At 47.4% G+C, this 20,812-nt stretch overlaps 1 protein-coding gene across 1 annotated transcript in view; it reads left to right on the top strand.

Moving 5' to 3' along the window:
* Positions 1-20,812, top strand: part of ZC3H3 (zinc finger CCCH-type containing 3) — a 132,232-nt gene that overhangs the window by 69,549 nt on the left and 41,871 nt on the right. The window contains exon 5 of the mRNA XM_069005590.1: positions 17,204-17,397. Coding sequence (XP_068861691.1) covers positions 17,204-17,397 — 194 coding nt within the window. The remainder of the gene's footprint in view (positions 1-17,203; positions 17,398-20,812) is intronic.

Genomic DNA, 20,812 nt, shown 5'->3' with positions numbered 1-20,812 from the left:
CCCTCTCCAGCTCTCTTGGAGGGCTCTGAGGTCTCCCTTGATCCTTCCCTTCTCCAGGAGCAGGTTCCTTTTATTGTGATGGAACCATGGAGTTGTTCTTGTTGAGTGAGTATTTATGATAGGAGCTCCGGATGGTGTTTCCTTCTGATTGGATTTCTGCAGCTGGCAGGAATTGCTGCCATTCTCCCCAAAGGTCCCTTTTCACCTGTCAGGACACACTGCAGCCTTTTGCCTCTTTATTCTTGTCCGTTGATTTAATCCGTGGCCATTGGGGTGGCCGGAACACCGGGATCTTCAGAATTTCTATACTGCCCTGTATGCATGGGTTGGATTTCTCCTACTCTTTTATTTTGAATTTTTAAAAAAATCTTGCTCAATATTCAAGGACCGTAAAAACGTTCCACACTTATCATGAGCTGTTATCTCAACAACTCCTCACCGTTATTAATAATCACTCTCAGAGTTCTGTATTGCTCTTCCTTATGGCTCCCGAGGCAAATCATGGATGCAGGGAAGGATTTCTAATGGTTGAGTCGCAGGCAGGGGAGGAGCAGAGCTGTTTTGCCTCTTCCTGAAAGCAGGACGACAGGTTGGGAGTTGTTTCTGTGGGTCCTGGTGGCCACCTGCCGAAGGGGAACCTCCTGAACATGGTCCTGCTCTGTCCTCCTGCAGATGGTGGCATCCATGGAGATGCTCCATGGGCATTTTGGTATCTACCTGGCATAGGGAGGTGCAAATGTGAACAGGTATCCAGGTGCATCCAAGGGGATGGAGGCTGGCCAGTCCCACCAGGATGCTGGGGAACCCCAGAAGCTCCCAAGCTTTGGTGTGAGATCTTTCCCCTTAAATGTATTTGAAAGCCATAGAAGGGTTTGGGTGGGAAAGGACCTTCCAAGGTCATCCAGTTCCACTTCCTGCCATGGGCAGGGACACCTTCCACTATCCCAGGCTGCTCCAAGCCCTGTCCAGCCTGGCCTTTGATGCTTTCAGGGATGGTGCAGCCACAGCTTCTCTGGGAATTCCATTCCAGTGCCTCACCACCCTCCCAGGGAAGAATTCCTTCCCAGTATCCCATCTAATCCTGCCCTCTGGCAGTTTAAAGCCATCTGGTGGTTGGCAACTGGTTCTGGATGGCCCTGCTTGAGCAGCGGGTTGGGCCAGATTTCCAGGGATTCCTTCCAGCCTCAAACATTCTGTGATCTCTCCTGCAGACCTCTGGGCATTGCTGTTGTTGATCATGGCACATCCTGTCTTGGGGCACTGGGACATCCAGGGGGATTTGAGATTTTTCCAGAGAAGCTTTGGCTGCCCCATCCCTGGAAGTGTCCAAGGCCAGGTTGGATGAGGCTTGAAGCAACCAGGTCTAGTGGAAGGTGTCCCTGCCCATGGCAAAGGGTTTTGAACGAGATGATCTTTAAGGTCCTTTCCAACCCAAACCATTCCAGGATTTTATGATTTTATGTCAAAAACTAACCCTGGGCTGGTGATTGGACTCTTCTACTACAAACCTGGAGACGACTTGGTCTTGCATGAACTCTGGGATATCTGGAGTGGCTGGTGGATCAAAGAGCTCCCATTCCCACCTTTAGTCTTCCAAATAGGTATTTCCAAACCCACCCTTGAATTCCCAATCCATGCTCCTCCTCCACCTGGTTTTCACTGCTGGGTGATGGCCCCAAAAGCAGTGACCCCTCAAAGCTTGACTGATGGACGCCATCCCACTGGGAAAGGTGACTTCCCTCTTTCCTTCTCCAAGTCCGTAGTGGATTTTATTTTTTCCCCTTGTTTTGGGGGTTGTTTTTGTTTTCCTTTTTCCCAGCTCGGCGCGGTTCAGCGCTTCGGCCTCACGAACTGGAACGCCTGGATTAATTTGTGGTTAGATCTCTGTTAAGATTGCATCCACTTCCCCAGTCAGCACTTAATTGGCAGTCGCTTGATTTAACAGCGTGGGAGCCGGCTCCGGAAAAATGGCTTGGATAAATCACTGCCTGACGCCAGAAAATAGATATAATCTCAACATTAACTACATTAATAGTAGCAGGAGCCGAATTAAGAAAGCCATAAAGTAGAGGCAGGAGAGTATAAATTACGGCCATCTCGCTGTCTTCTTCTCCAGGCTCTGCTTTCCTTCCTCTCCTGGCCGATGGGATGGGATCGCGCCGGTCTTGGCTCCGGTTGGCTCTGCTGGGGACAGGGAGAAGAGCAATTCCCACAATTCACACCATTCCCAGCTCATGGCCCATCTTTGGGACAACACCAGATTGGACTTACCAGTTTTAGTGGTTTGAGATTGATTTAGGTGGATCCGGAATGTTGAAATCACGGATTTGATCTCTTCCCTCCGGGGTCTCGACTGGTGCCATGGGGTCTTTTGTGGTCCTTTGGTCACATGGATTTCTAAAATGATTATTTGGGATTGGATAAGGGGAGAAGAGACACTTCCTAATGATGTGGATGGAAATCTTTGTAGGGCATGTGGTGAGGTGGCCAACTCCCAGCTCCTGGAGAGCCCTCGGCACATCCCTCACTTGTGGGGTGTCTGTGCTGTTGTTCCAGGGGAAACTTTGCCTTTATTTCCGATCTGTGAAAACCAGGGAAATGAACTCGGGATAAGCGCTGCGAGGGCTTGTTTTTCCCAATGCTCTGGATAATGGTGACCTTCACAACTTCTCCTGCTCTTCCAGAGTTCCAGGAAAAGTGTTCCTCCAGCTTCTGTGTGCAGTGGGATGCCAAAAACCAGCCCAGCTCTTCCAGTTGTTGCTTTGTATAGGATTTTGATCCTTCCGTAATTTATAAACGGTTTTATAAATTTGGAAGCAAATCTGGTTTGTTGGTTGTTTTTCCCTTCAGTCTGGTGTTAGGTCCAGCTTTGGTTCAGAAGGTGACACTTTAGGATTTTCTATGGACATACTGGAGTGGAGATGCTCCACGTGGAGATATTTGGGAGTCCTGAGATGGAGGTGGAGGCTGAGCAGCTTCATGAGGACCAAACCCTCAGAGGGAACATGAGCTAGAGGTGCTGGTGGTACCTCCTTACTGGTGAGGGGGGTGCCATGCAGGTAATGATGTCCTAGAGCATCATAAAAATCCTTTTCCATCCACTTTTCCATAGAAAAATGTAAAGAGGGGGATGATGATGCCATGGAAGTTGCCTTGGAAGTTACATCCCACCATGTGGAGGGTCGGGTCACAAGCTGGAGTGCTACAAGCTGGAAGCAAGTTTTGGGTTCATTTAGGAAGTTTTCTGCATTCTTCTGGTCGGCCTGGAGATTTTTGTGAGGTTTTTGGAAGTTTGGGAATTGTTCTTGGTCTAGTGTCAGCAGAGGGAGACAGCTCTGCAGGAATCTGGTGAGGGAAGGGTTAATTTGGAGTTAATGAGAGAGGAACAATTACTTTGTTTCATCTTTGAGCACACGTTGAACTACTGTGCCAAAATTTGGGACAATAGAGCCATTAAAATCCTATATAAATGAACCTCTTCCCAAATTTTCCCCCACAGTCCCTGATTAAAAGCATCTCTTGGCTGTTTGGATGTGCAAATGCTGCCAGGGCTTTTATTTTATTTATTATTTTATTTAGTGATAAATTTATATTCTTTATTGATAAATAGTTTTATTTGTTTACATTTATTTTATAAATTTAGCTTGTTCTCTATCTCTAGGAAGCATTCACATCACAAAATCATGGAATAGTTTGGGTTGGAAGGGACCTTAAAGCTCATCTCATTCCAACCCACTGCCATGGGCAGGACACCTTCCACTATCCCAGGTTGCTCCAAGCTTCATCCAGCCTGGCCTTGGACACTTCCAGGGATCATGGGGAAGCCACAGCTTCTCTGCGAATTCCATTCCAATGCCTCACCACCCTTCCAGGGAAGAATTCCTTCCCAGTATCCCATCTAACCCTGCCCTCTGGCAGTGGGAAGCCATTCCCTGTGTCCTGTCCCTCTGTCCCTTGTCCCCAGTCCCTCTCCAGCTCTCCTGGAGCCCCTTTAGGCACTGGAGGGGTCTCTGAGGTCTCCCTGGATCCTTCTCTTCCCTTCTCCAGGCTGGACATTCCCAGCTCTCCCAGCCTGGCTCCAGAGCAGAGGGGCTCCATCCCTTGGAGCATCTCGGTGGCCTCCTCTGGACTCACTCCAGCAGCTCCACATCCTTCTGCTGTTGGAGACCCCAGAGCTGGAGGCAGCTCTGCAGGTGGGGTCTCACCTGAGCGGGGCACAGGGGCAGAATTCCCCCTTTCCTGCTGCCCACGCTGTGGGATGAGCCCAGGACACAGGGAATTTCTGGGTTTCCATGGCCGGATCATGTCCAGCTTCTCATCCACCAACAACCCGAAGTCCTTTTTTCTCAGGTTTGTCCTGACCTTTTCAACTTTAATTCCAGCTTTTTGGTTCAGTTGCACCCCCCTTCACCACGTCCCGTTTTCTCCCCTGGAAATGGATTTTTAAAAGCGTCATCTTCCAGCGAATTTTCCTTTCCATCTTGTTGTTTATTAGGCTCTTAAAGGCAAAGCTTGTAATGCATCCATTGATCCAAATTCCAATTGAAGAGATGTGAGCACATAAAATAGTCCCGACCCTGTAATAATGGAGCGATATCCTTTGGAATGTTGGCAATGCAATTAGGACAAGGAACCAACCCTCTGCCCCTTGATGGGGGCCTTTGAATCATTTTTATCCATTCTGTATGTTCCGAGTTGGAGCTGAGTTCCTTTAAGTGTCTTCCCGGTGAGTATCTGATGGACTGACGCTCTCAGAAGTGTCGGACCTTTTTTTTTTCTCTTTCTCTTGGAAGCAGATCCAAATTTTTATAGATCTGTATTTATTAATTATGCATGTCTACATTTATAAAATATATATAATATGTATTTTATGTGTGGATAGAAATTGGGTGGATGGGCCGAGGCCAACCGTGTGAGGGTCAACAAAGCCAAGTGTTGGATCCAGCACCTGGATCACGACAACCTCATGGAATGCTCCGGGCTTGTGGATAAAGGGCTGGAGAGATGGAAAAGGACTTGGAGGTGTTAGTGGCAGTAGCTGGACATGAGCCCAGGTGGGCAAGGAGGCCACTGGCACCTGGCTTGTACCAGCCATGTTGCTTCCATCCCCCTGTGCTGGCCCTGCTGGGACACCTCCAATCCTGGCAGGAATTTTGGGACCCTCACCAGAAAGACGTTGAGGGGTTGGAAGGTTTTCAGGGAAGGGAATGGAGCTGGGAAGAGACTGGAGCACCAGGAGTGCCTGAGGGAGCTCAGCCTAGGGAAAAGGAGAGACCTTTGGGCTCTCCACAACTCCATGACTGGAGGGTGGATCCAGGGGGGGTTTGGGATCTGCTCTCAGGGAATGAGAGACAGGACAAGAGCAAACAGCCTCAAACTGCACCAGGAGAGGTTCAGGTTGGACATCAGGAGGAATTTCTTCATGGAAGGGGTTGGAATCAGCTGCCCAGGGAGGTGGTGGAATCCCTGTCCCTGGAGGTATCCAAGGAATGCCTGCAGGTGGCACTCAGTGCTCTGTTCTGGGTGACAAGTTTGGGAGGAGTGCCAGCTTGGACTCAATGATCTTGGAGCTCTTTTCCAACCTAAATGATTCCCTGATTCCATGATTCCATATATGTGTGTATATACACTTATCTGGGCATGCACAAGACTGATATTAATAAATATTTGCTGGATCATGGAATTACAGGGATGCTGAGAGTTCATGCCAAGGAATCAGAGCCGACAGTGCTGCTCCAGTTGTTTTGTGGGTCAGCTTATAAATTATATGGAGACCACAATACTGGATAAATCCATGGATATCCAACTACCTGCTTTAAATTTGGAAAAATAAGCTTCGAGTCAACACCTGACTTTGTTATTTACTCCTTAAATCTAATATAAAGGCAGGAAAACCAACTCTTCAGGGGAAAAAAAATAATTTATACACTTCTCCCTGCCTTTGTAGCTAAATTTTATTTTAATTTTCAATTAATTAATCAAATTTAAATTTAATTTTCAAAATGCATAGTCCGTGGATGTGTATCCACTCCTAGTCCAAGCCGTGGGTGTGGGGTTTTCCAGAGGCAGCCAGTAGCTGGTGTTTTCCCAGCAGATAATTCCCTTTAGCGTGACCCCGCTGAACTTCTTTAACCTCTTCCGTGCTGAGTTCCTGTTTTTCCATGGAATCCTGCTCCTTGTCCGAGATATTTGCTTTAATTAAAATGTATCAGCTGTTCTGGCTCTTCATAGTATTATTGCTGTTTCCTGCGTGAGGAAAAGAGCATTTAAAGGGAAAATATCTTCGGAAAAAGCAATTATCCCAGGTATTTTTGGAAAGCAGGCAGGAGGGAAAGCCTCCAGTGGGATTTGGCTCTGTGTCTGGCTGATTATTGTGATAAATATTCAAAGTTGGAGCTGTTTGGGTTGGGGTATGGACACAGCATTAGAATCATCCTCGACAATTAGCCTTCCTGGGATATTCCAGCACTTGGAGCACATCCAGAGCTCTGAAATGGGATTTACAGGGATGAGCAGAGGGAGGAATATCACTTCTGTGCCAGGATGGGGGAAGGTCTAGGACCTGCTCTCACTTTCCCTCTGATTTTAGCCCATCACTGAGGGTGGTAGGACACTGTCTGGGAGGGATTAAGGATTAATCCACATGGACACAGGTCCTGGAACTTCCCAAACGGTGCCACTAAAGCCGGCAACACCTGCCTGGAGTGCCGCGAGCTCCATTTCAGCTAATCAGAGTTAAACCCTAACAAACTTTCTCCAATCGCCTGAGCTAATGGGGGTGAAAGGAATCTAATTAACGGGACAATAGTTCCTGGTCTTCCCGGTGTAATCACTGATCCGCCGCCGGCATTAGAGCAGCAGGATGGAAAGCTGAGTATTAGGGACCGTCAGCATTTCCATTCTCAGGCTCAGCCTAAGCGGTTTAACGGGACCTTGGCAGGGGGGTTTGGGCTGAGACTTGACCTACCTTGAAAACAGCTTCATGTGGGCAAATTGTCTTCTCCAAAGGGTCTTTTGTCTCTTCTCCAGGGAGGTGTTTTCATAGCGCAGACTTTGCTGGAGAAGCTGGAAATGTTTCTGAGGATCCTGCCGGGGCTCGCTGTGAGTGGGATCAGACTCAGGGCTGGAGGAAAGCCAAGGAGATGGTTTGGAGTTGGGCTGTCAGGGAGTGGGGAGGACAAGAGAATGCAGCCTCAAATTGTGCCAAGGGAAGTTTAGATTGGATATCAGGGAGAACTTCTTCACGGAAACGGTTGTCAAGCATTGGAACAGGCAGTGGTGGAGGAAAGAGGGAAGGGTTAGATGGGATATTGGGAAAAAAATCTTCCCTGTGAGTGTGGTGAGGCCCTGGCCAGGCTTAAAGAATGGCTTGGGGTGGAAGAGATCTTGAAGGTCCCACCCCCTTCCATGGGCAGGGACACCTTCCACTATCCCAGGTTGCTCCAAGCTCCATCCAGCCTGGCCTTGGACACTTCCAGGGATGGGGCAGCCACAGCTTCCCTGGGAAACCTGTGCCAGGGCCTCAGCACCCTCCCAGGGAACAATTCCTTCCCAATATTCCATCCATCCCTGCCCTCTGGCAGTGGGAAGACATTTCTGCTTCTTGTGTCCCTCCATTTCTTGTCCCAAATCCCTCTCCAGCTCTTCTGGAGCCCCTTTAGGCACTGGAAGAGGCTCTGAGGTCTCTCTGGATCTTTCTTTTCTCCAAGCTGGACATTCCCAGCTCTCCCAGGAGAGTTCCACCCCTGCCCTCCTCACCTGGCCACACCAATCCTTCAGCACAGCCCATCACAAGGCAAATTCTTTCCCTGTTTTCCGTGCTTGGCACATGGAGCTGGTTTTGTATCCAGGCTCTCCATCTCCTGCAGGAATGAATTGGGTTACAAACAATAGCAGGGATTTAGCAAAGAGGGGCAGGGAAAAAAGCTCTCCTCTCCCACTGCTCTGAGCTCCTCGAGGTGATACTGGATCTCCTGTGTTTTTTGGAGGGTTTTGGCAGGATTTCAGGGCTTTCCCTGGGTTCAAGCAGGATGATGAGCCCAGCAGGGGCTGCCAAGTGCCATGTGGAGCTCCGGCTTTTCATGGACACAGTGGAGAGATGAAAGGGAACGGCAGTGTGGGGCTGAATGGCTTCCAGAGGGAAATGGCAATAAATCCAGTGAGAGGGAATAACGGCACACGTGAGGGGAAGGGATGGCATCCAGAGGGACCGTAACAGGCTGGGCTAGTGCAAACGTCGGGAAGGCCAAGGCCAAGGTCTTATCCCAAAGATAAATCCAGGCTGGATGGAGAATGGATTGAGAGCGGCCCCAAGAAGGATTTGGGGGTATTTTTATGGGGGGCTGAAAAACTGAATGTGCCCCATCTATGTGTGCTGGAACCCAGAAATTCCCTGTGTCCTGGGCTCATCCCACAGCATGGGCAGAAGGAAAGGGGGAATTCTGCCCCTGTGCCCCACTCAGGTGAGACCCCACCTGCAGAGCTGCCTCCAGCTCTGGGGTCTCCAACAGCAGAAGGACGTGGAGCTGCTGGAGCGAGTCCAGAGGAGGCCATGGAGATGCTCTGAGGGCTGGAGCCCCTCTGCTCTGGACTGGGAATGTCCAGCCTGGAGAAGGGAAGAGAAGGGTCCAGGGAGAGCTCAGAGCCCCTTCCAGTGCCTAAAGGGACTCCAGGAGAGCTGGAGAGGGACTTGGGACAAGGGACAGAGGGGCAGGACACAGGGAATGGCTTCCCACTGCCAGAGGGCAGGGTTAGATGGGATATTGGGAAGGAATTCTTCCCTGGGAGGGTGGTGAGGCATTGGAATGGAATTCGCAGAGAATCTGTGGCTTCCCCTGGATCCCTGGAAGTGTCCAAGGCCAGGTTGGATGAAGCTTGGAGCAACCTGGGATAGTGGAAGGTGTCCTGCCCATGGCAGGGGGTTGGACTGGATGATCTTGAAGGTCCCTTCCAACCCAAACTATCCCATGATTCTATGGAATGTTCCCCCTCAGTTTAGCCCAAGGTTGCCTGTAAATTTTACAGCCCTTTGAGAAGGCACTGCAGGGATATTGGGATATTTTGTTCATACCTGGACCTTTCCAAGTGGGATTCTTTAAGGAGAAAAGTTATCCTGTCTGTTCAAAGACTGGGGAAAGGCCTCATGCCTAGGAGAGGTGGAAATTGGGAAGAACCATGAAAAACCTCTCCACAAGCCTTCACTGCAGGTGTAATCCCATGTTCCTGGTTTTTGGGGTTTTTTTTGAGGAATCTCAGTTCTCATTGGTTGATAACCATTTAATTTATTTGCAACTATTTTCCTTTCCAGGTCAGGGGGATTTATTGGGAAGGTACGTCTTTATTTAGGTAATTAAGGAGCTTAATAGGTGCTCATTGAAATTCATAATTTTTCCCAGGTTTTGAAAATGCTAAATGAGATCTGGGCTGGATTATTTTTTTTTCCTTGAGATTAACATTAAGCTGCATTTGAATGGAAATTCAGATTCAATTGAGCCAAATTAAAATAGGTTTTTTTTTTTTTAAAGTGTTTGTTTCATAATTAGAAGTAATTATTGAAAGGAGGGAATTGTTTATGGGTAAATTAACGAGTTTTTGCTGGTCAGTGTGTATTTAAAACTAATGCATCCTCTGTGTTTATGGGTGTGTGTTGGGAAAACAGACATCCCTTTCTATTTTTATTTTCCAATCACTTTTCCAACCTCAAATATCATCAACAGTGGAGTGACTAGTTTGAATTATCCCAATCAGGTTCTTTAAATAAATTAAATCTTAATGTAGAAAGTGTTTATTTGAGGTTTGACCTTTTTATTTTAAGGAGAAAGCATCGATGTTGATAAAAATCCCATAAATCAAACCTTTCAGTGGAATTACTTGCTTTTAGCTGTAGATTTGTGGTCCTCAGGGATCTGGTGGGTGAGGATAGAGACAGAGCAGCTTCCAAAGGAAAGTGATGAAGCATCTTGGAGCATTCCTGGTGTGTTTGAGGAGCACTTTTAACCCTAAATCCTGTGTTGTTTGCTAAGGAATGACAAATGACTGTGGAAAACATGATTTTTCTGGTTTTGTTTTTCTCCCAAATGGGGAATTTCCATTGCCACCTTCAAGGCTTGTGATGGACGAGCTCTCCCTCCTTCCTCACCTCTCTCCCTGTTGCTTTCCATAACCATTGCCCCCGTGATGATCCGCTCTTTCCTCGGGATTCAAATGCCAGCATGCAAATGTGATTTCTGACTATGTAAGGATTACTTCCAAAAAAAATATAAGCTAAGCCCAAGAAGAAATCCAGGAGTAAAAGAAAACCATTCTTTAAGAGCCACTTGTATCGCCGCCAGCACCAGGAAATCCTCTCCGTTTCAGCCGTCTGGAAGCGCCGCCGGGATGTTCCTGCTCTGCTCGTGGGGTTGTGTTTAATGTAGAGACATCAAATACTCTAAAAATTTTCTATTTCAGATATAAGGGAATTTTTGCAGGGCTTTGGGTGGGATTTTTGGATCGCTTGGCCTTGTGTTGATGGGGGGATGGGGGTGTTAAATCTGAGCACGCTGGAGCGACTCGTCCTTGTTTTTAACCTTTGTTTTCCGTGTTGGCTTGGAAATCTCCTGTTTTTTTCCTTTTTATAGATTATTTTAAGAGGAACTGTGTTTTCCCAGCATCACTCGCTGGCTCCCGGCTGAAGTTTTGGTGGTTTTACTCCATTCTGAGCAGCTTTGCTGTGTTTGGAGGCGAGGAAAGTGCCTTGAGCTGGGCATCACCTGACAATTGACTCTGCATTATTGTGCTGAGCCCTTTTTCCCCTCTTGGTCCACTTTGTGCTGTTGGAAGAAACATTTCCATTTCCTAAGGAATTTTCCTTCAGGAAAGTTCGGAGAAAGGGCCCAGCTTTTCTGCTTTCCAAGTGATGTGAAGTTGGTCAAGGAGAGAAGACTGAGGGAAATTTTGTACACCAGCCATGGTGTGACCAAAGGACCAGGGCAGTGCCTGTCCCCTGTGCCTGGAGCATGTCCAGGGAAGAGAAGAGTTCTGGGAAAGGGGCTGGAGCACCAGGAGCAGCTGAGGGAGCTGGGGGTGCTCAGCCTGGAGAAAAGGAGGCTCAGGGGGGACTTCTGGCTCTCTACAACTCCCTGACAGGACGGTGGCTCCAGGAGGGATCAGGATCTGCTCCCAGGGTACAAGGGACAGGAAAAGAGGAAACAGCCTCAAGTTGTACCAGGAGAGGTTTAGGTTGGATATTGGGAAGTTTTTTTTCATGGAAAGGTTTGGCAGGCATTGGAACAGGCTGCCCAAGGCACTGGTGGAATCCCCATCCCCGGAGGAATTTAACATCCCTGTGGATGTGGCACTTGGGGATGTGGCTTAGTGGTGGTCCTGGCAGTGCTGGGGAATGGTTGGGCTGGATGATCTTGGAGAGCTTTTCCCACCTAAAAGCCTCTGGAATCCTCTGAAGGACACAGCAGGGTGGTGTTTAATCCTGGGAAATCAGACTTGGTCGACAGGAGCACCTGCAAAGCACCAGCACGAAATGTTCACAGTGAGGCAAAGTTGCTGCTTCAAGAAATGCACTGGAAAAGGCTGAACCTCACCCCGACTTAATCATGGAATGGTTTGAGTTGGAAGGGACCTTAGAGATCATTTTTCCAAACTGCTGCCATGGACGGGGACACCTTCCACTAGCCCACGTTGCTCCAAGCCCCATCCAACCTGGCTTTGAGTGTTTTATCAGCCTGGGACCTCCCTTCATAACGTTTTTAGCACCAGACTCTGATTTTCCCCAGAGTCAGCTTCGAACCTGCGCCGGCTACGCCGCCGTTTTTAAACATTTTTATGTCGTTCCTCCACCCCCTCTTCATTAAAAATTTTTCTTCCGCTGTCCACCCCGGGGGTGGGGGAAAGACAACCCTCAACCTTGTGTAGTCAAGGTTATGGCGATAAATTCCGGAGCATTGTCACTTCTATTCGGAGTAAATTGGCCGGCCGCTCTCGGGCTGAAGGGGAGATAATTTGCTGTAGTATTTCAAATGGATTAGAAATGGATTTGAAGGGAAAGTTCATGCCTCCCATTACAAAGGCTAGAAAGAAGACTATCTTAAGGCACTGTTCACACTCTGGCCTTCATTATCCATGCTTAATACCTTTCCTATTTTCCAGCGTTAATGAAATTTCCTGCCGGAGCGGGGCCTTGTGGACGGACGGGAGGACTCTTTAGATCCGCAGGATGCGCGGCAGAAAGGGAATTACAAGGCCCTCGTGTCGAGGGGCCCGGTGTATTCTTCAGGTCCTTGGCCCGGCTATTATCTCATTAATTTTATCCTCTTTTGTCAATACAGTTCATTTCCAAAGGCCGTCCTTTCCATTAGGGTAACAATTCCACGGAGAGCTGGGATCCCGCCGCCGATGAAAAGCGAGTGGGCGTTCGGCTCCGTGCCCTCGCCGGTGGCTTTTCCCCGCCACCGCCAGCTTGGATGTCACTAAGAGGGAGGGGGACACACACTGGTGGCTGTGTTGGGGCCACACAACCACTTGGGAGCAACAACTTGGATGGAGAGGGAAATAAAGGGTTCCTGTGAGTGAAGGTTGGGAAGTTGAGTTCCCTCCCCGCGCTGCTCTCTGTGCATGGTTTTTCCATATAAAGCGTGATTTCCCTTACATTTTAAATCTGGTGGGGTTCCTATAATATAGTAAGTATCCTAGCTAGTATAATAAACAATGAGTACAGTAAATATTCTAATAAATAATATTTTAGATATGTAAAAGGATGAGGGGCCATCCCTGCTTGGACATTTGCACAGCCTAGAAGGTGGAAATGGAGGTGGCCAAGCCTCCAGTGAGCTCAAACTGAGCTCCTGGTTGGGACTCCCCATCCCTGGAAGTGTTCAAGGACAGGTTGCATGGGGCTTGGAGCGACCTGTTCTACTGGAAGGTGGCCCTGCCCATGGAGGGGGGATTGGAACTTGGTGATTTTGAAAGTCCCTTTCAACCCAAACCATTCTGTGATTTGATGATTCCATGGCTTCGGTCTGGTGGCGCTGGGGCCTTGGCAGCCTGAGCAGATGTTCTGCAAAAGCTTTGTTTGGAGACCACCCAGAAGTTGCTTTTCTACCTCAAAAATACAACAAATCTAAATTAGAGGAGGTTCAGCCCCACTCCCTTTGGGGAATGAGATGAGTTTTGATGCTCTTCGTCAAAATCCTTGAAAAAATCATAGGTTCATGGAATGGTTTGGGTTGGAAGGAGCCTTAAAAATCATCCTGTTCCAACCCTCTGCCTCAGTGGGAATGTTCTGATACAGTGCCTGTGTTTGGAGCCTGCCTGAGTTTGGAGCTTGGCCATCCGTAAGGAATTCCAAAGAGGAGAGAGGTGTGCAACCACTGGAGTGGCTGAGTGCAGCAAGGCAGGAAAATAAATATCTCGAGGATTTGTGGGATTCAAGCAACTGGATCTTAAACTGGTGCTTAAACCAGTGTGAGTCAGGCTCAGGTGGTGTGAGCACGCCCTGGGACTGTGCAGGGCTTGGGATGGGTTGGGTTTTCTTGACCTTGCAGCCAAAAAAAATTTGAATTTCTTATATTATCTCGTATATGTGTGTATATGTGATAATATAATGTATTAAGGCATACATAAAAATTCATATTCAATATATACTGAATGTATCTCTATAGATATAGAATATTTTTAATATATACAGGTACATCTACATGTAATGTATAAATACAACTATATAGCTACAATATCTATTTAAATATATTAAATGTCTACTGAAATATATTTATCCTGTATATATATTTGTCTGTATATAGTTTATCTATATATCTGTATAGCATATCTATGTATCCATATATCCATGCCTTGAGCGCTGCCACAGCTGTGCCACATCCCAGCCTTTCCCTACAAGCCAGAGTGGGAAATGTTGGATGAACCCCTGGCTTCTTCCCTCCCCTCTAATAGACTTAAGGAAAATATGAAATGTATAATATGTAGAAAATTATAGCCATATATTATATCTATTACCTATATATTAGTGAATATATGTAATTCAATATATATTCTGTATATTCAATAATATATGAATAATACAAAGTGCTAAGAATAAAAATAGTATCTGGGCCCCATATAAACTCTCTCTAGGTATTACTAAATATATATATTGAATATATCTAGATATTATTGAACATATATGATTCAATCTATGTATTCAGTGCACATATTCAATAGTATCTGGAGATAATTGATGGATATACAAGGCCCAGAGAATACAGGTGGTAACATATAGATTTATGTACAAAAGTATCCATATTTATTATTCTATATAATATATAGGTCTTGTATTGCAATACATATACTCAGAGTATATATGTTCAATAATTTGTGTATCTGTATGGAAATAGATGCGTGTGGATATCTCTATATTTTACCCAGAGATAACATATAGAGAATATATATAGAATTAGAAGAAGTCTTTGAAGGGACTGATTTAGCTGGGAAAGAGGAGCCCAAAAATCCATTGGCATTGCAGCCCCTGTGAATGAAGGAATGGAGCATCCTGGGGCCTCCCCAGGGATGTGTCACTGGGAGGAAGAGGAGATGGATGGAGCTGCAGTGGGTCTTGTCACAACCATGGTGACATCTTCATTAGACTCGTGGAATGGGTTGGGTTGGAAGGTTAAAGATCATCTAGTTCCATGAGTGTCATGGCCAGGGACACCTTCCACTATCCCACGTTGCTCCAAGCCCCATCCAGCTTGACTTTGGACACTTCCAGGGATGGCGCAGCCACAGCTTCTCTGAGAACTCCATTCCAGTGCCTCAGCACCCTCCCAGGGAAGAATTCCTTCCCAATATCTTATCTAATTCTGCCCTCTGGCAGTGGGAAGCCGCCATTCCTGCTTGTCCTGTCCCTCCATCCCTTTTCCACAGTCTCTCTCCAGCTCTCCTGGAGCCCCTTTAGGCACTGGAAGGGGCTCTGAGGTCTCCCTGGATCTTTCTCTTCTCCAGGTTGAACACCCCTAGCTCTCCCAGCCTGCCTCCAGAGCAGAGGGGCTCCATCCCTCGGAGCATCTCCATGGCCTCCTCTGGACTTGCTTCAACACATCCACATCCTTCTACTGCTGGGACCCCAGAGCTGGACACAGAACTCCAGATGGGATGTCAGAAAAGCAGAGTAGAAGGGGAAAATCCTCTCCGTCATCCTCCCGACCATTGGATATTTGATATCATCTTTATTGCCCCGATATGGCCACAAGACCTTTCTTCAGGTCCTGCATCCAATGCTGGATGCATCCTTGGCCTTGCTGGAGTTTTCTGGGATGTGCTGGGTGATCCGTGAGTGACCCAAGTGTCCTTCATGCCATCGCCACCTTCAACCAACGCTGCCGCCGCTGTGACTCTTTGCAAGTCACTAAGGCTCGATGCTCCTCTCTGGAGCAGTTCCATGAGGAGGAGACCCTGGGGGAACTGAAACAAGGAATTTATCGAATTCCCATCCCCTTCCACAAAAACCAGGCAGCAAATTTTCCGAGCTCGGTAGCCAGTGGCAACAGCCCTCCGGAATGAATAGGCTGTCACGCTCAGCATTAGGAAATGTAACTATTCCATTTTCCAGCTCTCTTTTTCTTTGGAGCACATGTTCATTTAAAGGAAATGCTCTCCGGGGTTTGCATTCCGCTGATAGGATAGCGGGATCTTAATTTACGGATATTCTCCGGTAATGCGCGGTTTATATACGTTCTGCTAATAGCATTATGAGCATAGTTTGGGCTAATACAAAATTAGAGCTCTAATTTGCATAAACAAATTACTGTTTGGATTAGCGCTAAATGAGGAAGGCGACTGATATTGGAGGAGATTTGATTTGGCTGCAGTGGCTCTATTTGGATAATGGGAGATGGATAGGAATGAGCTGGGAGGCTGCGTTGTGGGTCGGGAGGGAGGTAGGATGGTGTAGCAGATGTCGGGTCATGGAGTGGACAAGATTTTGGGTGGCAGAGGAACCTCTCTGGGACATATGAAGAGGTGGGGATTGGCCTCTTCCCTGTCAACCAGCGACAGGATGAGAGGAAATGGCCTCAAGCTGTGCCAGGGGAGGTTCAGGTTGGACATCAGAAGGGATTTCTTCATGGAAAGGGTTGGGATGAGCTGTCCAGGGAGGTGGAATGGAGCCCTCATCCCTGGAGGTGTTCAAGGAATGCCTGGACATGGCACTCAGTGCTCTGGTCTAATTGACAAAGTGGTGATTAGTCACAGGTTGGACTTCATGGCCTTGGAGGTCTTTTCTAACTGAAAAGATTTTGGGATTCTGTGATATTTATCCCTCAGGTGTCACTTCAGAACTTCCTGGTCCTTCAGAATAACATTATAGGCAGCAGTAAATGGATCGTGATTCCTGATCCATCTCCATCCCGCTGCCTCGATATTGGTGGGGTTTGTGAATTTAGGGAGAATTGAGGAGGTGGGGACACGTCCCCAACCCTGCCCACTGGACCCCGCTGAGGTCCAGCATCAGCTCCAGGTGACTGATGGGGAATGCAAGTGCTCTTGGGTGACTTGTCCCATGCGGCGATTGAGGAAAATCCTTCCCAAGAGCCAGATTTGGGGGCAGAATAAAAATATCAAAGTTGTGGTATCTGATTAATAATAGGAATAATGATACCAAAAATACAGACTAATGGAATGTTTTGGGTTGGAAGGGACCTTAAAGACCATCTAGTTCCAAACCCCTGCCATGGACAGGGTTGCCACCCCCTGGATCAGGTTGCTCAGAGTCCCTTCCAACCTGGCTTTGAAGCACTTGCAGGGATGTCAAAGCTTGTAGAGCTCCATAAAACTTGGCTAAGCTCAGTGAAGGTTCCACCTTGCGGATTCTCTCATGGGATTGCATCCACATTTCCTTATTTCTGCCGGGGCTGGAGGTGCAAGCCAAAGGTAGGAGAAGTTGGGGGAGAGTCCTTGAAGGTCGTTCTTTTGGTGTCAGTCATGAGGAATCAGAGCTTTTCCTCTGTCAACAAGAACATCCCCAGTTCTTCCATACATCTCCTCCATTCCAGTGGGAGCTGTCCCTGCCCACGGCAATGGGGTTGGAATGAGATCTTGAAGGTCCCTTCAAACCCAAACCATTCCATGAGTCTCTGATCCCATGGTTTGCTCATGAAGCAGCACCTCCTTGTGACATTTTCCCAAATTTGGGCTGACCTTGATTTTATTTTTCCTGCAGGTCCCCGTTGTTAAACCAAATCCGACCCTCACTCCAAGGTGGCAAATCCCAGCTCGTCCAACAGCACTGGAGGAGCAAAGGCTTCTGCTGCATTGGCGGGGTCATGTACCGGGTGTCGGCCAACAAACTCTCCAAAACTTCCAGCAGCCCTGTCCGGGTCAGGGACTTGAGCACCAAAACTCCCATCAGAGCAGGTGAGCAGCAGGAATTTGTCCAAAATCTATTGAATTCCGTTTTTAGCTGTTTATTCCCAGCCCGTGGGTTGCAACTCATCCTCTGGCCTCGTAGGATTCCAGATGTGAAGGTGGTGGACATCCCATGGTGCCAAGAGCTGTTCTTGCTTTACAGTAGCTGTGAAGCGGAAATAATGTTGGAGAAATTTAAGGTTTAGGAAAACTGAGGTTTTTCTTGCGTCAGACTTAGTTCAAGCTTGTGGAGATGTGCCGTTAAACTTGGTTTAATGAGCAAAGTCTTGGGTAGCTGCAAACAGAACCAGGAGGTTGAATGTGCTTGAGATGCTCATCAAATTATGTTCAATATTGGCCTAAAAATTTGGGAAGATCATTCTCCTGATAACCATGGAATGATGCCTCCAATGTGATGAATTCCTGGCTTTAGATCGTGGCTTTGATTAAATTTGTGTTTCAGTTCCTGCTGTGTTTGATGCCTCAAGTGTGGCTCTTAAAAAAGAGCAATTTTAACTGTGCTTAGTTTTTTTTTTTTTTATTTCTTCTTGGTCTCAAATACTTTTGCTTCCTAAATGGTTTATTGAGAATTTTTGGGGATAGTTAAACTGGGAATGGCAAAACTGATAGCCTTGTGCTGATGTTTTCCTTGGTTGGAAGGATGAAGGGAGCAGAGATGAGGATTTTTATGGATGATGCTGGAAATGAGGCAATGAGGAGTAGTTTGCATTGGAAGGGACCTTCAAGGTCATCCAGTTCCATCCCCCTGGGACACCTTCCACTAGACCAGGTTGCTTCCAGCCCTGTCTGGCTTGGCCTTGAATGCCAAAATATGATGGGAAAGCACATGAAGAGAAGAGATGCAGCCTTTGAAAGCATCTGCACCACAATTCCAGTGGGAATTATGGGGCATCCTAGGTGGTTTTAAACCCACAAAGAGCAGGGTTAGGGAGGGAAGGAGGTTTGTTCTGGGATGGGAAGTGGAGCTGCCTGTTGATGATGGCAGAGATGAAGATGAGGCAGTGGCCGAGGGACATGGAGCCAATGAAACGTCGCTTCCAGGTCATTTCCCTTCTGAGAGCATTAAAGGGAGGCTCAGCAGGAGTTCAGGAATGGTTTGTTGGTGTTTTCACAACTCAGCTCTTCTCAGGACAGATTTTTGGTGCCTGACTCTCCTGCAGCCTCCTCCTTGCTGCCAACTCCTCAAATAGGGACGAGCACACTCAGGAGCACGTGTCCGTATGGATTCTTTTGGAATCTGGAGTCCTGCCTGGTAAGTCCTTGGCTTTGGTGCTGCCTCTGAGGAGGAGGGGCAAGGATCAGCCTTTGGAGACTCAGAAGAGGTGGCCATAAAGCAGCTCAGGGGTTTGTAGACCAAAAAAATCCCAGTGTCATCGATGCAGGATTTTTTTCCAAGACCTTTGCTAGTGGTGATTTTCCAAAGTGTCTGGATTGGGATAATCGGCTGCACAAAAGCAGCTCAAGGGTGGTTCTGCCTTAAGCACCATCTGTGGGCATTGAAGATATCACCAAAGGCAGAAAATACCCTGCAGGAGTGGAAGAAAAGGGACAAAACCCTAAGATGTGGACAGGGATGATGTTAGATGGAGCAGGGGATGGATTTCAGGACAGAGTTGGACCACTAGGAAGAGTCCTGGGGAGAAGCAATGACTGGAAGGACTGGAAAAGTGGAAGATCTAGAGCAGCCAAGCAAAGGAAGGATGTCTCTCTATGGCCAGGTGGATCAGCCAAAAACCAAGGGGCTTAAACTGGTGGGAGAGCTCTCCAAGGACAAGGATGATGAAGTGCTGGAGACATTTGGCTCTAAAATCTCCATTACTGGGTTTTTTTAAAGAAAGGGTTTCATAAACTTCATTTTGGGGAGGACATGGGTGGAATGCTTTGCTGCCTTCCAGCAAGAGGGCGAATTTTTTAATTTGTCCAAGTGCAAGGAGGTCTCTAAATTTGTCTGGAAATAGAAAATTCTCCTGTGGGCAGCGTAGCAAAGACTGATGCATTTGGCCTATCCATGAATATCTATCACTGTGTTGGAACCAAGAGGAGAAACACCAGCTTAGAGGCAAATTTCTGGAAGTGGGATTGAGCCAAAGGTATGATGGGAGGATTTCTGCCAATTCAGGCACTGGAATTGCTCGTGGGGTTTCCTGAGGGGATTTGGGGTGATAGGGCAGGGAGGAGATGCGATCGCCCCATTTTTCTTTCCCCACTGAAACCACGTCTTTTAGTGAGGTCTCATTCAGAGAATTGGGTTTAATTAGTCCCACTTTGGGAGAGAAGATCCCTTCCAGGGTTATTCCCTATAAAATACAGCCCCATCTAATAATTATTTTGAAGATACTCCTTGATGGCTTTGTAACCACAAAACCCGAGGAACTGCTGTGGATCGGTATTTTCATGTCATCTTTCATCTCTCCCCATAATTCATCCTCCTTCCCAAGGATGGATTCCACAGATTCCTCTTGCGTTAGGATAACTGGGCCTGGCAGGGCCGAAGATTTGTGTGTTCTCATCGGCTGCGAACGTTTGCTCAACGCTCTGTGTTTTCAACACTTGACAAAGTTTATTTAAAAGATGGAAAAAAACGGCTTTTCCTTTCCCTTCTAGTGCCAGGCGCCGCGTGTTTGGAATAGTGGAGAGACGGGAAATGCTCCTGACAGTTTAATAGCTTGGAGTTTACTTCCAGTGGGTTATAATTCTGCTCTTTCCCTGGATTTATAGGGTTGGGGTTTTATCTCTACAGTACAAAATCCGATGCTGGGCGCTGGGGCTGATCCATCCACGCCATCATAGCATTCCCAAGTGATTTATTGATGGATGCTGGTGGTGAGTTAAGATTTGGTCCTGGGGATGCACTTCCTGCATCCCTGTGCTGTATTGGGATCAATCCTGAGGCTACCAGGAGCAGTGGGAGGAGCAGTTTTCCACAGCTCTTCTGGAATCGACTTTGTTAGTGGTAGAGACACGAGGAGAGCACATGGCTTGGGGACAAGGAAAGTATCACTGCAATTTTTTGAAGTGTTTTGAGCGTAAAAAACCTCCCTGGAGCAATCACAGCATCACCATGGCCTGTGCAGCTGCTGAGAACTTTGCTCTCATCCCATGTGTGGCTCTGCTCCCAAAGGATTTCTGCGCCTTCCGCACTTGTCTCCAGAAAACTGCAAATAAAACACAGAAATAAAAATGCTTTTTGCCTTCCCAGCTGGATAGGGAGCTTGGATGTGGCGTAATTCATTGCTTGGGCAAGGATGGAGAAGAAAACCCAAACACTCGCTGCTTATCCCTGTGCAAGACAAAGATGTGGAATCACACATGGAAAATCTCTTTCCCTTTGGGATAACTGGTATTTCAGCACCCATGTATTTTTTCACTTTGCAGAAGTCTTGGAAAATCGGTGGTTGGATGG

This window comes from Aphelocoma coerulescens, chromosome 2, assembly GCF_041296385.1.
Source record: "Aphelocoma coerulescens isolate FSJ_1873_10779 chromosome 2, UR_Acoe_1.0, whole genome shotgun sequence".
NCBI lineage: Eukaryota > Metazoa > Chordata > Aves > Passeriformes > Corvidae > Aphelocoma > Aphelocoma coerulescens.
The sequence above is the reverse complement of the archived record's forward strand: the minus strand, read 5'-3'. Positions and strand labels throughout refer to the sequence as shown.